The sequence below is a fragment of the Labrus mixtus genome, chromosome 13, assembly GCF_963584025.1.
Source record: "Labrus mixtus chromosome 13, fLabMix1.1, whole genome shotgun sequence".
In the NCBI taxonomy this organism is placed as follows: Eukaryota; Metazoa; Chordata; class Actinopteri; order Labriformes; family Labridae; genus Labrus; species Labrus mixtus.
The window spans coordinates 25,253,757-25,268,585 of record NC_083624.1 but is presented as its reverse complement, the minus strand read 5'-3'; the positions used below and the strand labels follow the sequence as shown (position 1 = coordinate 25,268,585).

General features: G+C 40.0%; 1 protein-coding gene across 1 annotated transcript in view; it reads left to right on the top strand.

Moving 5' to 3' along the window:
• Positions 1-262: 262 nt before the first annotated feature.
• Positions 263-14,829, top strand: part of LOC132987356 (potassium voltage-gated channel subfamily H member 7) — a 42,818-nt gene continuing 28,251 nt past the window's right edge. The window contains exons 1-3 of the mRNA XM_061054373.1: positions 263-676; positions 984-1,214; positions 12,948-13,103. Of these exons, the coding sequence (XP_060910356.1) occupies positions 601-676; positions 984-1,214; positions 12,948-13,103 (463 nt within the window). The 5' untranslated portion in view covers positions 263-600. The remainder of the gene's footprint in view (positions 677-983; positions 1,215-12,947; positions 13,104-14,829) is intronic.

Sequence of the window (14,829 nt, the reverse complement as noted above, 5' to 3'; positions counted from 1 at the left end):
TCATTTGCAACTTGACATTATCAGTGAGCTTACTCTAGTCTAGCCTTTTTTTTATCACTCCTCACTTACTGGCTGACAATAGCGGGGAATTAACAAAATGTTTTTTAAAACAATTCAGCATATTTTTGTGCTTACAATTCAAAATGAGAGAATATTCCGGTAATGTCCGTCTTTGTGAGCATGAGGCTTGGACTGATCCTTACCGGAGGTGGAGGGAGCTAAGCCCCCTGGGAGCAACGTCACTCCCCTTGGCATATCAACCACTGCCCGCTGCACGCTCCCCACACAGCGCCACAGAGGACGTCAGGATCGAGCCCATCATCAACGCGAAATGCTTTGCGAACTGAACCTATCTCAAGCAATCCTCCCCGATTCCCTGCGTTTCGGCGAGGAGGCATTCACACGTTCAGGCATACAAGCGGGCTAAAAGAAGTGGGAAGTGGGAAGTGGGGAAGGTCATCGAAAGTGGAAAGACTGCTCGCGTCGTCGACTATGGTCTGTGGTACAGGAACCAGCACAACGAGCCAACATCTGTAACTTCGGGATTTACTTGTTAAAGGAGCTTTCCGTGGATATCGTGGGGATAGTCCGTGTCCAAACATGCCTGTCAGAAGAGGTCACGTTGCGCCACAAAACACATTCCTTGGAATTATCATACGGAAATTCGAGGGTCAGAGTAAGTATGTTCTTGATGTACTCTATAGCTTCTGACAGACAGAGAAGAGTGCACAGTAAACGTGGTGACACATTTACTTTAAAATAGAAATTATACATTTTCAAGTTGAGAAAAATGTTTGTTTCCATGAAAATACTTTCTTTGATTAAAAAGTCTGATTTTCTTGAAATGACAATAACATTGTTAGATTTCACAGTTTGTTTGTTTTTTCTGATTGTTTTTATTGGATGTTTTTGTGGTGAAGGCTGTGAGGTCAGATGTACCACAGTATGCAGTACACAGTTCATACTCTTACTTTTCTTTACAGATCGGAAATTTGTCATAGCAAATGCCAGGGTAGAGAACTGTGCAATCATATATTGCAACGACGGCTTCTGTGAGATGACCGGTTTCTCCAGACCGGACATCATGCAGAAGCCGTGCACCTGCGACTTCCTCTACGGCGAGCTGACGGACAAAGAGGCCATCAGCCAGGTGTCCCAGGCCGTGCTCGGTTCTGAGGAGCGCAAGGTGGAGATCACCTACCACCGCAAGGATGGTAAGTCAGTGACCTGGCATGAGAGTGAGGCTGTCATGGTATGCCTGTAAGCTGAGAGGGCTCTTTTTGTGATGCGATGCTCCTTGAGAAAGCACCTACTGAAAGTCCTTATACTGTGTCCACTCTGTGATGTGTGGCCTGTCAGTCTGTTTCTACCCACCCGGCATCAGTTACAAGATACACAGTCAGAAACAATAAGGGCAGTCAGCTCTGAAACAAGTCCTTTGTGTAAGTTTGTGCTTGAAATATTCCAGCATCTAGTGAGAGTGAGGTAGAAGCAGATAACCTTGATCATATTCATTTCTCGGGGCTAAGGGAGAGAAATCTCAATATAGTCCTTGAACGACACATACTATATATTCAATAAAGCCTTTTAATGTTATCCTTGTAAATAATGTTTTTCAAAATAAACCCTTACAGGAAAAAAAAAGTGAATTGCCGGTAAGATTTCAACATGTTATCTCATGTGCAAAACATGGAGAAAATAGAAATTCAAACTGGCAACAGACATACTGAAAATGTCAACAAACGACATTGTTTGTGTGCAAAGTGCCTGTATCACATTTGAGAGCAGGTGTTCCACATTACTACAGTACATGTGGATGTGCGTGAACACTTTTGAGGTTTTCCACGTCTCACAATAACACTTTAAGATGATTCATGGTGGTGTGAATTGAAAAAGTATTACATTGATGTTATTGTTATTATTGTAACATTCAGTGTGCAAAGAACGGTCAAAAGCTCTGTGTGAGAACATATTTCTCCACACATTCCTCAATTCAAAGAATTGTGTCCTGGGTGACAAAGATGTGTATTAAAAGAAGCTTAATAAATAGATCTAATGAGGAAATAGAAACTGCTTGTGAAAGTAGGGGCTAAATGGTTGCATGATAAATGCTGTGTGTGTTTTCATATGCTTTTACACTTCAAATATTTCCCACAATGTGTATTTGTAGATCTGAGAATGATCTTTGCCATGTTGTAAGGTCCAGTAAAGGTGTACAGCAGATTTGATAATCAGTGGATCAATTTAGTTTTCTGTATACAGAAAATCTCCATTGCAGCTCCCACCCTCTGGAACTCACTCCCAAAAAACATCCGAGACTCCCTCACACCCACCTCCTTCAAGAAATCCCTCAAAACTCACCTCTTCATCACTGCCTACAAACACTAACCCCCCCCCCCCCCCCCCCCACATTACTTCTTCGTTGTACTGTCCTCGTCGTTTTTTTGTTTTGTTTTATTGTTTTATGTTTTTGTCAAAGCGTCTTTGAGTTTTCAGAAAAGCGCTATATAAAACTAATGCATTATTATTATTATTATTATTATTATTATTATTATTATTATTATTATAACATTTCTGTACATGTTGAAGGCGACAGCTCTCCACCAACATGCTCTCCTTTTTAATGCTACACTTTGGTTTGTCATTCATTTTTTGTCTGCTCCCAGTCCTGGTATGAATGATTCATTGCAGGGACAGCAATCCTGAGTCAGAGGGAATTAATATGATGTTACCGCTCAGTGGTATAAATCCCCCAGATTGACGGACTCCTGCCATGCTCTCACATGAGCTTTTTTATGGTCAACATGACATAGCTGTACAGGATCAGACCAAAAGTGCTCCTCTTATAGCGCATGCTTTTATTTTGTGAAAGAGATTGCTCAAACGAGGCCAACACTTTGTGATGTTGTTGCTTTGAGCTCATTCTATATTCTCAGATAACTTCAGATTCCATGCAAACAGCAACATATGATGAGGAGGGAACGCTGGGATATATGAAATCTAATATTTTATTAATGATAGGGAGCCGCAGCTTTAATTTTTAACTGTGAGTTTGATTAGATTCTAGGTCATGGATACATTTTTAATCTTCCATCAGCAACCATCAGAGACGGCTTCATGTTTTGTTTAGTTTTTTTTAACTAATCAAGAAGAAATCAAGAGGCAGCTGCTACAACACTTAAACAGATTGCTGCAGAAATTCAAAGACAATTACACGAAACACTCTAGGGTCTTTTTCTGTGGGAGTGAGTGCAGCTTGGGTTTTTTTTGACATGTGAGATTTACAAAGCAACTTCTTTCAGCTCGTCATCCTCCTAGTTATGCACGTGTGTGCCTGTAATTTTCTTTTTTTAAAGAAGCCTTCCAACCATCACCGCGGCTCTCAGTCTCTTCACAATCCTCCCCTGGTGTGAATCGCGGCTCCAAGACACAACTCCTAATACTTCTCAGAGGAATTTTACAGTGAGCGTGTGTGCTCATGAATAAAGATGTCAAGGCTGACAGTGCAGTGACTGGGAATGAGCAGCTTACAGAGTAAATGCATTAAACTAGTATGGAGGACACTATCTCCACACATTCCCTCTCTGCTATGGGGGGGGGGGGGGGGATGAAAGATTCATGGCGTCCTTGAGAGTGATGACTGTATTGATTTGAGTTGCTCTGCAAATTGAAGCTGATGGGTGGAAAGTGAATGTATTCCATGTGTCCTCTGCTAACTGTATTTCAAGTTATCAGCCTTCATGCAAATCAGTTAATCCTTTGTATTACACCCCCCCCCTTCTGATTATCCTAACCCCTTATGATTTCTCCTTGTTTTTCCACACAAGAGATGCAGTCAATCAAACTTGTGCTTGACTCATGATCTTGAGTAATTGCAACGTGACATAATGCAGTTTCTATTTCCTTTCTCATCTTCAGTGTAACATCTTTTTAAAAAAAAAGGAACGTCAGGATTTGAGGAAGCCGTTGTGACATCGGGAGCAACAAAGCTAGGGCTCTTTTCACTGCAAAGGCAGAAAGTTAAGCTGCTTACGAGTGTGCTTAGATATTAAAAGTGGTGGAACAATGGCGACCATGGGAGCACAGCAAAAAGACCTTAACCACCACAGGGCATTATTCAGATACATTTTTTGTGAACAAGACTGGTTTGTGAGAGACGATACCACACGCACAAGTCCTCCTCTGGCAGTGATACATAACCAATGAGGTAAATGCTTTCCCTTGAAGGCTTTGTAGAGCTATCCTATTCCACGGGGTGTAATAATACTTTGTACCTGAATGAGTCTCGACAAAAGGAAGCTGACACCGTGCCAAGAGAAGTTAAATGGATAATGGCTACATAACAGCAAGCAGCTTAGCTAACCGTGCTGAATGAGCCGGGGAGACATGTGGAATATGCGTGGGTGCAGGGTTTCATGGGTGACTCCCCACAGAGGGGACTGACAGGCCGTGCACCCCCCCCTCCCAGCTGTGGGGTTTTTGTGGCAGGGGGGAAGGGAGTCGACACAGGGGGGGCTGCAGTGCACAAGGTGTGCTGTGGGGCACTTGGGATGACCACCCTGCAAAAGAGCACATCCATTTTTCATAACGCTCGGGCCTCTCGCAGTATGAGGTGGAACACAAACAGAGCCCTCCATCATCAGGTTTCATATGTTTGATACCAATCAGCTGGTCCAAGTAGAGGTTACAAATGAAAAGCAGCACAGCGCTAGCTGCATGCATCAAGAAGAATTTGCATTTTTATTTAGGTAATGGATGCTTTGCTTTCACTGCTTCCCAAAACAGCCACTTGAGACTGTTCCACATGATTACTGTGTTGAAACCTGAAATTCCAAACAGTAATATATTGATGTTTTTATTGTAGGTGTAAGAGTCAGTGTGCAAAGAACAGTCAGAGATCTTTAAGATGCACTACACAACGTGCGGATAAAATAAAGTTAGATGAGATAAGGGGCAATTACAGAAGCTGACAATAATGAGTAAAAACAATAATCAAGTGATAAAAACAGAAAAAAACGAGGTGATTTAAACAATAATCTATTGAATCTGCATTATGTAAATCAATGATGATCGCATGTGGTGTTGTTGAGGCAAAACAAAGACAACAAACCAAATGTACAGTTATGGCAGGGGACAGAGACAGAGATAGACTAAAGCCAGCTTTAATAGCCCAGAGTCTGACCTACCCAGGTGCAAGACATCAAATTAATTGGTTCCGCCCCTCTCCACCTGAAGGCACCCTCGATGGTTAGAAAGACTGGACAGCAGGAGGAGCCCTGACACAGTCAGGGGTTGTCACATATTTCACAGGATACCAAGATAATCTATTGCAGGGTGATGTTGCACTGTATGGAAGAAATGGTTGCACCGATTGTGCAGCTTTATTGTGTGAATATACAAATATGAAGACTTAAGATTATTAAAAAAAATATAGAGGGTCAAGTGGTCGTGCTTGAAAGCAGTAATCGGGTTTCCACAGCAAAACTCTCAAAGCTTCTCATATTCTAATTATTTTGAATACGATGTAATATTTCCCCATCCCGCTTCATATTATAGCTTAGTTTTGTTGGAGAATTATTAAGACATTCAAATCCTTTTTAAACTTACAGTTGTAGATGGTAACATATGGAGTAGGTCAAGCCTTGTGCAAGGAACAGTAAGTACAACTTGATATAAGATAATTAATTGGAGCTTTGAACACCACAACAACACTCTTCTCACTTTGTGTTGGATATGAATGCTCATCCAAAGGCTATTTTTATCCCACAGGATACTTGTACTGGAGGTGGTGATCTAAAATTCCTCTCCATACCATCTGTGTCTTTCTCTTAATCACTCACTGTATTCTAACTTCCATTGTTCACCATCCATTGCATCCGTTCTGCTGGCATTTGTGCAAACTAAACGGAATAAAAGATCACACAGAGCAGAAATATCATGAATTGATAAACATAAACACAAATGAGATGTAGAGGTTGGAGCCAGAGCTGGCTAGTTATCCCTGATGGCTCCGAAGACGCTGATTGAAGATGAAATTAGGCCAGGCTGCGTGGCCTCACAGCAGCCGCACTTAGGCGAGATACTGCCACAAGGGCCAAGGACTGGAAACAAAGGGTTAGCTTTGCATGGCCTCTCCATACATGCCCTAGTCCCGATTGGCTACGCCCCAGTAACGTTGCGTATTGACTTTAGCAGAATAGCCCTGAACGAAAAACATGTCAGATTCCATTATACAAGACTTATTACCAGGCAGCAGTCTGGGGCTGTGCTGTTTAAAGCTTGGGTTGTGTGATAGCCCCACTGGTAGGAATATATAAAAATAAAAATCAGTGCTCAACAATATTACTCATGTTTCCCCCCTAAAGTAGATCAGCTTATGCAGATTAATACGAGGCTTCAATACATCAAAATCGAACAGCAGGGTTGAAATGAGGAATAGCTTCTCTTTTTGAAATAAGATTAAAAATACAAATTTAGCCCCGCATTGCGACAAAAAAATAAGCAGAAGCTACTCTAATATTGATTTATCTTTAGAACATCTTACAGTTTCAGCGCGACTCTGTTTGACCCATACAGTAAGCCATCTATGTGAGAGTGTCCAAAGCAGCACTTGATTAAGCAGCAATCTTTTAATTATTGATGATGGAAATAGAATCTGCAGTTAATGAAATTTCCATCATGAAAAGGGAGCTAGTCTTAATACACTGTCCATTCATTCAGGTAGGTGTAAATAACATTTCTTGGCTCACAGGGGAACACTCTATGTTAAGGACACTCGGTGCTACAAACTGCTCAGCTGTCAATAATTCTCACTATGTTGTGCAGCATGATTGGACAGTGATATGTTGTGACGACATGGTTTTTGCAGAAGAATAGGGAGGTTGCAGAGTGTAAAACCCAATGATCAGCCGTCTTTAACGGCACTGATACTGTATGCTAATTTCCTTATTTGTATTCATATTTAAGAAACCAGTAAAATAAAGCATTAAAAGTGTGAAGGAGAGAAAAGAATCCAAGTATCTTTCTAGATGTATAATGAGATTTTAAGCACAAAGTTTTAAGTCAGCACATACAAATAGATAAAACATGAAAAAAGATTAACTAACCCGTGCCATGAAAACAAATGTCACATTAAAGGCTTTATATGTGATTTTTTGATCCAGCAGATGTCGCCCTTGAGCACCAGCATGAAACCAAAACAACTCGCGCTGCATTGTTGTGTTAGCATGCTAATCCTAGCGATCTTTATTATGCTCGTATCTTCACACTGCATGTAAATTTACCTGAAATGAGCGTGATCTAGAAACACAGTTAAGCAGTGAGTACAGTATGTTATTCTTCTTTTCTCTAGTCCCTCAATTAAACAACTTTTATACGTGAAGGGAGGAGTCAACCGGCCGTCCTGGCGATGTAAACAAACTGAAGATAGGACTCTGAAAACTCTGAAAACATCACAGACAGTGGGACTCGGGTGTTACACCCATTGTAGACAGTCATGACTCACAGAGTTATTTTCAGAGGATATACTTGATTTATATTATATTTAAGTGTTGCATATTAAGCCTTTAAAGCAATTGAATACATTTCCCACTTTTAAAATATAGAGCACTGATTAAACAGACAGGCAGAATTTCAGCAAAGTGACAACATGAAATCCTTTTTTAATATCAGATTGTGAGTCAACATTTTGATTGAATGATTTCCATATTGCTATAGATTTTGGCCATGGTCATCAGTGGTGTCCTTTAGTGTTATAAGTCACTTTGTATTGTTATTGTAAATGTTTATTTATTGATTCATAAAAAATATATTGTACATTTACATATATTGACCACAGGCTAGTGCTGGCCATTATCAATGCCAAAACAGTATCATCCAGTGTGCAGAAATGTCATCCAGCCTTGGTTCCTCTGTGCACAATAATTTACATGAATAGCCTAAATTTAGTCTAATATGAATGTTTACTTCAAAACAATAGAAAAACAATAACTGATGCATAGCATAAATCTGAACAGGTATGTGTTTTGGATGTCTGGGGTCACCAGTCAAAGCAGGGTCAAAAGCCAAAAAAGTTTGGGAACCACTGATAACCTCTGCAACCATGCGTTTGAATTGTTTGTGTATTTGCAGTGTATTAACTGGTATTTAAATTTTTAGACGTTATGCATGTTTTTTATTTTTGCAGTGTTTTTAGGTCCATTTCAACAGTTTTGGACGTTTGTACGTTTATAATTTGCAGCCTCTTTCTCCCACTTAATGTCATATGAACCTTTTCTGCACATTTGCACTATTTGGCCACCGTAGTAGTCTGTTCATGATAAAGTTCTAAAGTTTTCATTGTTAAATTTGGGGCAAAAAGCCTGCCATCATATTAGGAGGCGAGATATATTAAATCGTACCACTGGAGCTGACACAAACCTCTAGATAGTCTTACCTTCGGAGGTGCTGTTTAGCACCCTTTTCTGAAGCATACTTTATTATGTAAACTGTGTTTAAATAAACCTTTAGATGGGTACAGAGCAGCAGGATGCACTTTTATATGAAAGTCAAGTTTTTATATTGGAGATAATGGTAGAGAGAGAGAAAAAAAAAGATGTAATATCAGCATTCATGACATTTGATTTGACACTATTTATATGCCAGTTTTTTATTTTAAACGATAAAATCCCGTGCATTTTCCTTTGTGAAGTTATTACCATCACCGTGTGTTGCACTGTGGTACCAACACAACTTGTAAAAATGTCCTGTGACAAATCCAATATTATTTCCCAGTGGATCCGAAAAAGATCCAAGCCTTTACTTGACCTGTCTTACAGTTTTTATCAGGATAAAACTTGAGCTGAGACATCCTTTCTGCCAAGGCAGTATGTCAGTCCACACGATCATCCTTCAATTGGTATGACTTTTTGAGTTTAAAACTCCAAAGCTTTGTTATTTTTGGATGAGGTTCATTATAAACCTTAGTAAACATGTCAGGAACTCTTTTTGAATATGCTGAACTCTTCAGGCTTTTTAATAGATCTAAGACCCCTGATGTGATCAAAGTGTAGTTACAGAGGTATTAAAGAAATGCTGTGGATCTTAACTAGTATTCATTATGGCTAAAACAAATTAGGTTTAGAAAACATGTACAAAAGGGCAAGAAACTCAAGGGTTCACTGCTGGGTTGGCTCTTGGCCTTAGTTTGAGATACAAAAGCAGATGAATATCAGCAATGTTTACAAATGTCTTCCTTCAGATCATACACAACTATTCTCATCACTACATCCACTGTTTTAAAGTATTGGGGAAAAAGGTGCTCCCTGTTAAGTTCCTTATGTACTTTGTTCTTTAAATGTGTTTTAATGTAAGTTGTGTTTATGGTTTGAATTTCTGTCACTGTTGGGACAAACAAAGTTTATCTGTGGTTCTAGGAGCTTTGCGGGCACATACACAAGTCAACAAAGTAATGAAGGAAAGCGTGATACAAACATTTTATCAGATCGAGTTTAAACCAGCACAGTATGTGCTATTCTAACAAAGCCGTTTGTGAAGAAGCCTCCCTTTCATCCTTTTCAGTAGAGGTGACATTCAGCAGGAGACTGGATGAGAGGGGACCCCCATGGTTTAGCCTTTAAGCATGACTATTGTTTCCCCATCTGCTGAGGGAAACTCCAGCCCAGAAATGGATCTGCTGAATTGGCTGTACATGGAAAAAAAATAACTAAATAATTTACCCTAGATCTCTTTTGTTTGAACTATAGGACTATTCAGTATTTAATTCCTATTTTTTCTTTTTCAGATGGTTGTCCTTAGAGCTTATAACATGTATATTTCATAGCTTTTCTGCTGCTTACATTGTCTGAATACTATGTACAGGAATGAACATGCAAGCTTGAAACCATGTTCAATGCTGATAGCAAAAACATGTTTTTTTTATCTATAGGCTGGAGGATGCATTAATTGATAAAAGGCAATACATATTTAATGCACTAGTTATGCTATACTCAGAAATATTAAGAAAATCCCAGAGAAATGGGATCTCTGTATCTGTTTCTCTTTATATTCAGAACAAATGCTGCAACTTTAAACTCTCATTTCTTGACGAGAATATAGAAGGCTAAACATTTCCTCAAACAGCATGGCATTTGCAGATCTATAATAATAAATACTACAGCATACTACGGGTAACTTGTTCAGGTCCTTATTGGAGTGGATGAGTTGAAATGATGAGATACGTCTATATTAAATAGAAGAATTCATATTCAGAATAAATCAACAAAAATTGTTGGGAAAAAGTTGTACGCCTTAATTAGTTACAAAAATGAGGTAAGAAATCTTTGGGGGCCCTAAGGGCACATGCATCCATGCATTTCATATTCTTTATTTTCCTGTGATAGCGAATAATTTCCAGATGTTTTCTTGAGATCTTCACTTATTTATCTTGCATCCTCAGAGTTAAATGTGGGGCGGCAAGTAGCTCAGTCTGTAGGGACTTGGGTTGGGAACCGGAGGGTCGCCGGCTCAAGTCCTGGCGCGGACCAAATATGGAAGTTGGTCTGGTAGCTGGAGAGGTGCCAGATCACTTCCTCTTCATCTTAAATCTTAAAGAAATAGGCTTACTTCATTAGTGTGGGCAATGTCGGCATAGCATGTCGTAGTGTGGTGTATCACAGTGACCAGGCTGTTGTTTTGTTTTTCAGATCGCCAGATAATAATCCCATAATCACGTGAAAACCAGTTTAGTTATCTTGAGATAATGAAATTAATCGATCCATCATAATGGGAAAACCAGCTTTTTACGGTGGAAAAACCTTAAATTAACTTGGTGTCGCAAATAAACTGTTATTATCTAAAGGTAGCAAGAAAAATAAACCAACATCTAAATAAAACAACCCGAAATAACATGTTATCATGGGAAAATGGAGTAAATAAAACTGTATGGATGCATGTCCTATTAAGACTTCAGTGAAAATCAAAACACATTAGACATGTGTATTTAGTCAAAGTGTATTCAAAAGTTTAATTGCAGGGGGCACCGGTAGCCAAGCGGTTAGTGTGCGCACCCCATGTACGAAGGCTGTAGTCCTTCAAGCAGGCGGCCTGGGTTTGAATTTGACCTCTGGCTCCTTTCCCACATGTCATTCCCCACTCTCTCTCCCTCCCCGATTTCTGACTCTATCCACTATCCTATCTCTATAATAAAGTCAATAATAGCCCAAAATGATCCTTAAAAAAAGTTTGATTCCAGTTATGGAACTTTGTTGGAAATCATTCCACAATTATCACTTCTCCAGTATCCACTGTTAAACAAGGCAAAAATATCCTTAAATAGCTTCAAACGGGACATTTTGGAGATCGATTTGAATCACTAGTCAAGAACTAGACTAATTCCTGCAGGATTTGACAGATAATTAAAAAGTCGCCACTAAATAACATTTACTCAGTTTTTGGTCCACTCTGAAAAACTGAGCAAACAGTTAAATCAAACAGATCAAAGACAGAACACAAACGTTTTCCTTTCAGAGAAAGCACAATGTCGAATTAAGTGAAGGATTTCTGGGAAATGCACGAAAGTGCTTTTTATGAAAAGGGGATTTTCTGTGTAAGGACGCACTCAAAGTCCCCTCGCTCTCCAAGCACAGCTCTTTTCCTCTCAACACAACATATCCAGGCACCAATGACACCAGAAAAGATGAGTGTGGAATCGTGTTATTATCCACAAACAGCAGCATATACACAAGCGTATATTCTGCAGCTCATTTCCAGTTAATTCTAGCGTCACTCTCCAACGCTGTACATTTTTTAAGTCACCTCTCAGATTAAAAGCACATTATCATATTCCCAGTGGTGACAATGCTGCAATCCTTCTGGGAAATTTTTTGCAGAAATCATTCCAACAGAACTCTGGCATGTTGAGGCAGAGCGAGTTTGTTATATTTAGTCAGACAGCGAGTCTACTGCTAATGAATGCTGCTGGCAGGGTGTCTGTGAGCCCTGCAGAGATTACAGCCACGCTGGTAATATGTGTCCTCTGTGAGGAGGAGCAGCACAGCGAGCCAGACAGAAAGACAGACAGGCCTGAGAGTGACAAAGGGACAGCTCCATTTGCATATTTGCATTTTGATTCAGCCAGATGACAAATTAAACTTCATCTAGTATATCCTATAAGTAACTTTATTTTAAATATGCTGCGTTATATCGGATTATGTGCGGATAATCGGAATAATTTCCGAGTTAAATCACCCCATGCTGTATACAGTAGAGAACCTAATGTGTTGTTGTTGTTAGGGGAAAGTGAGTACAAACTTTTACTGCTGGGCACTTGTGCCTCCAGGCATCAATAATAGCTTTCACTAACACAGCTATAACCAGCGAGGGCAGTTGAGAAATCAGGATACTCGGGGGCTCCGGACTAAGTTTAGATCAAGGATTGTTTCCTGCTCCACTGCCTCACTGGGTTCTCAGCTCCAGTAATTATTCCTATGAGCGCGTTGCAATCCTCTAAATTGGCTGTAATCTGCCCTGCCTGTTTGATCTGTTCTGCTAAACCCTGCTGTCTGCACCATACTGAGGCTCTTGCATCACATTTGTCCAACCTCTGCAAGCACACTCATTTTAATGCTATGTATTGCTCATTAAATCGCATGTGGTATATGTATATAGGCGCATAGGCATATTTAACCCCTGGGCTTACTTATTTTTATCTCGACCACCTCATTTGTACTGACATGCAGGCGTTGACCTTTAAATCGGATCAACTTCTCTGCGTTTTCCCGACATTCATGAGAAACCAGAGGGAGATGTTTTTGTTGGATAAATGTTTAAATGACTTTTCCGATTGTTGTTAGATATACTCTTTTTTTATTTTTTTCCACCAACAGGTTTAGGACAAAGGACGTGAGAGAAGGCTGATGGCATCATTTATAATGCAGGTTTTTGGCATTGACACTTTGTCTGTCTTTCAGGTTCTGACTTTCAGTGCAACACCCACGTCATCCCGGTGAAAAACGAGGAGGGAATGGTGATGATGTTTATCTTGAATTTCGATTACGTTGTGGATGAGGAGAGTGACAACTCCACCGAGAAGATAAGCCCCACGTCCCCGACAAAGTCAGATCAAAGTGAGTGTTTGACATAGAGGTCTCTGCGCACTATGTTAAAAAAAGGAGATTAAACGGTATGTCAGTGAAGTAGAAATACAAAATGTACATCTTTTAAATCACTTACCGTACACCAGCATTTATTAGTACAAAGAATGATGCATGATGTTGTCTTTGAAATGCGTTTATAATTAATTAGAAATCAAATGTCCATGCTGATTTAGATGGCACTGTTTCCTAAAACAACATATTTTACCCTCTTTTTAACAAAGGGCAGTTGAATGAAGTGGACAGCTGAAATTGAGATAATTCATTAAATTAGCCCTCTACATCTGTTAGTCACTAATTAAGCACTAGAGATAATGATTCACTTCCCTGGCCTTCTTTGTGTAGCATCCAATCATGTTGCAAGCTATTAATCTCTCCCCACCACCACCACACAAAAAATACAGCATTGTTTAGTTTTTTTACATGTACATGGTGATGCATGCTGGGAGTGCGTGTTTACATAACCCTTAGATTAGTTCCTGTTTGTGCATCATTTTTCTATGTGTTTACCTCACTTTTTATTTGGATGTGTGTCAGTAGGTGTAAATGTCAATCAGGCTCCTCCCTCATTGGAGGCTCTCAGCGCCTCTTCTATGACCGGAACTCAGCTATCCACTTCACTCAGCATGAATCCCTCCAAGGCACTGGCATTCAGCTTGTGCTCTACTGTGTGTGTATGTGTGTGTGTGTGTGTGTATGAGTGTGTGCGCGTGTGCATGCATGTGTGTATCCGCTCATGTGCGAGCGAGCGCCTGTGTCCGTTGCTTACATCGCTAATCAGAATTGATTGCTTTTGACAGTGCTTCAGAGAGGGGGACCTGTGGGTAGATGGGGGAGTTAAACATATGATGTGACTTTAGATTAGAAACGGTCTTGACTACTTGCACACATCACACTTAAAACATGACCTTTCCATTGTCTTTGTCTTCCACAGCCCTCAGATAACACCAGGGCATACGAGTCATTTAATGCTTTGACATGCTTTGACTTAAAGTGGACTTTAGAAAGTGATGCAAATGATTTGTGAGAATCACTGTTTTCAAAACATTACTTTCTTTTTTTTGCATTGTACCTGAAATGTACTGAGAGAACAATTTTCTCAACCGTACATACCAGTGTAGAAGCATGGGAAAAGTGATTTTTGGACATTGGGGGGGGGGGGGGGGGGGGGGGGTGCTAATTATGATCCACTGTTGACAGCAGACAATAAACCTGCAGGTGTCAGCGAGCACAATATTGAGCCTGGAAGAGAGTAATCCCTCATTCCCTGAGCTTCCATCTAAAACACACTATTCAGCACCTTCCACCTGCCTTAAAGGCCCCAAACCAGAAACAATAGGTACAAATTACTCAGCAGAAGGGAACACTATTTGTTCCTTAGAGATGTATTTGTTTTACTGTTAGGACCACAACTGTATGGATATCGTACATTATCTTACAGAATCACAACTTCCACTGAGAACCTCAATTTAATTGAATGTCTCCATCACTATTAAATTGTTCCCTTTCAAACCTTACTACTTGCTTTCTTACTTAAATCACGTTTCCACCAAAAGAAACCAGAACTTTTAGTCACACAAGGTACTATTCACATGAATACAGTTTCTTGCAGCCTGTTGTTGCTGTGCTTCCTTCTCAGTCCGGACCCCCTTCAAGATTACACAAAATAGTCTGCTGACATGTTCAAGAGTCTCCCTAA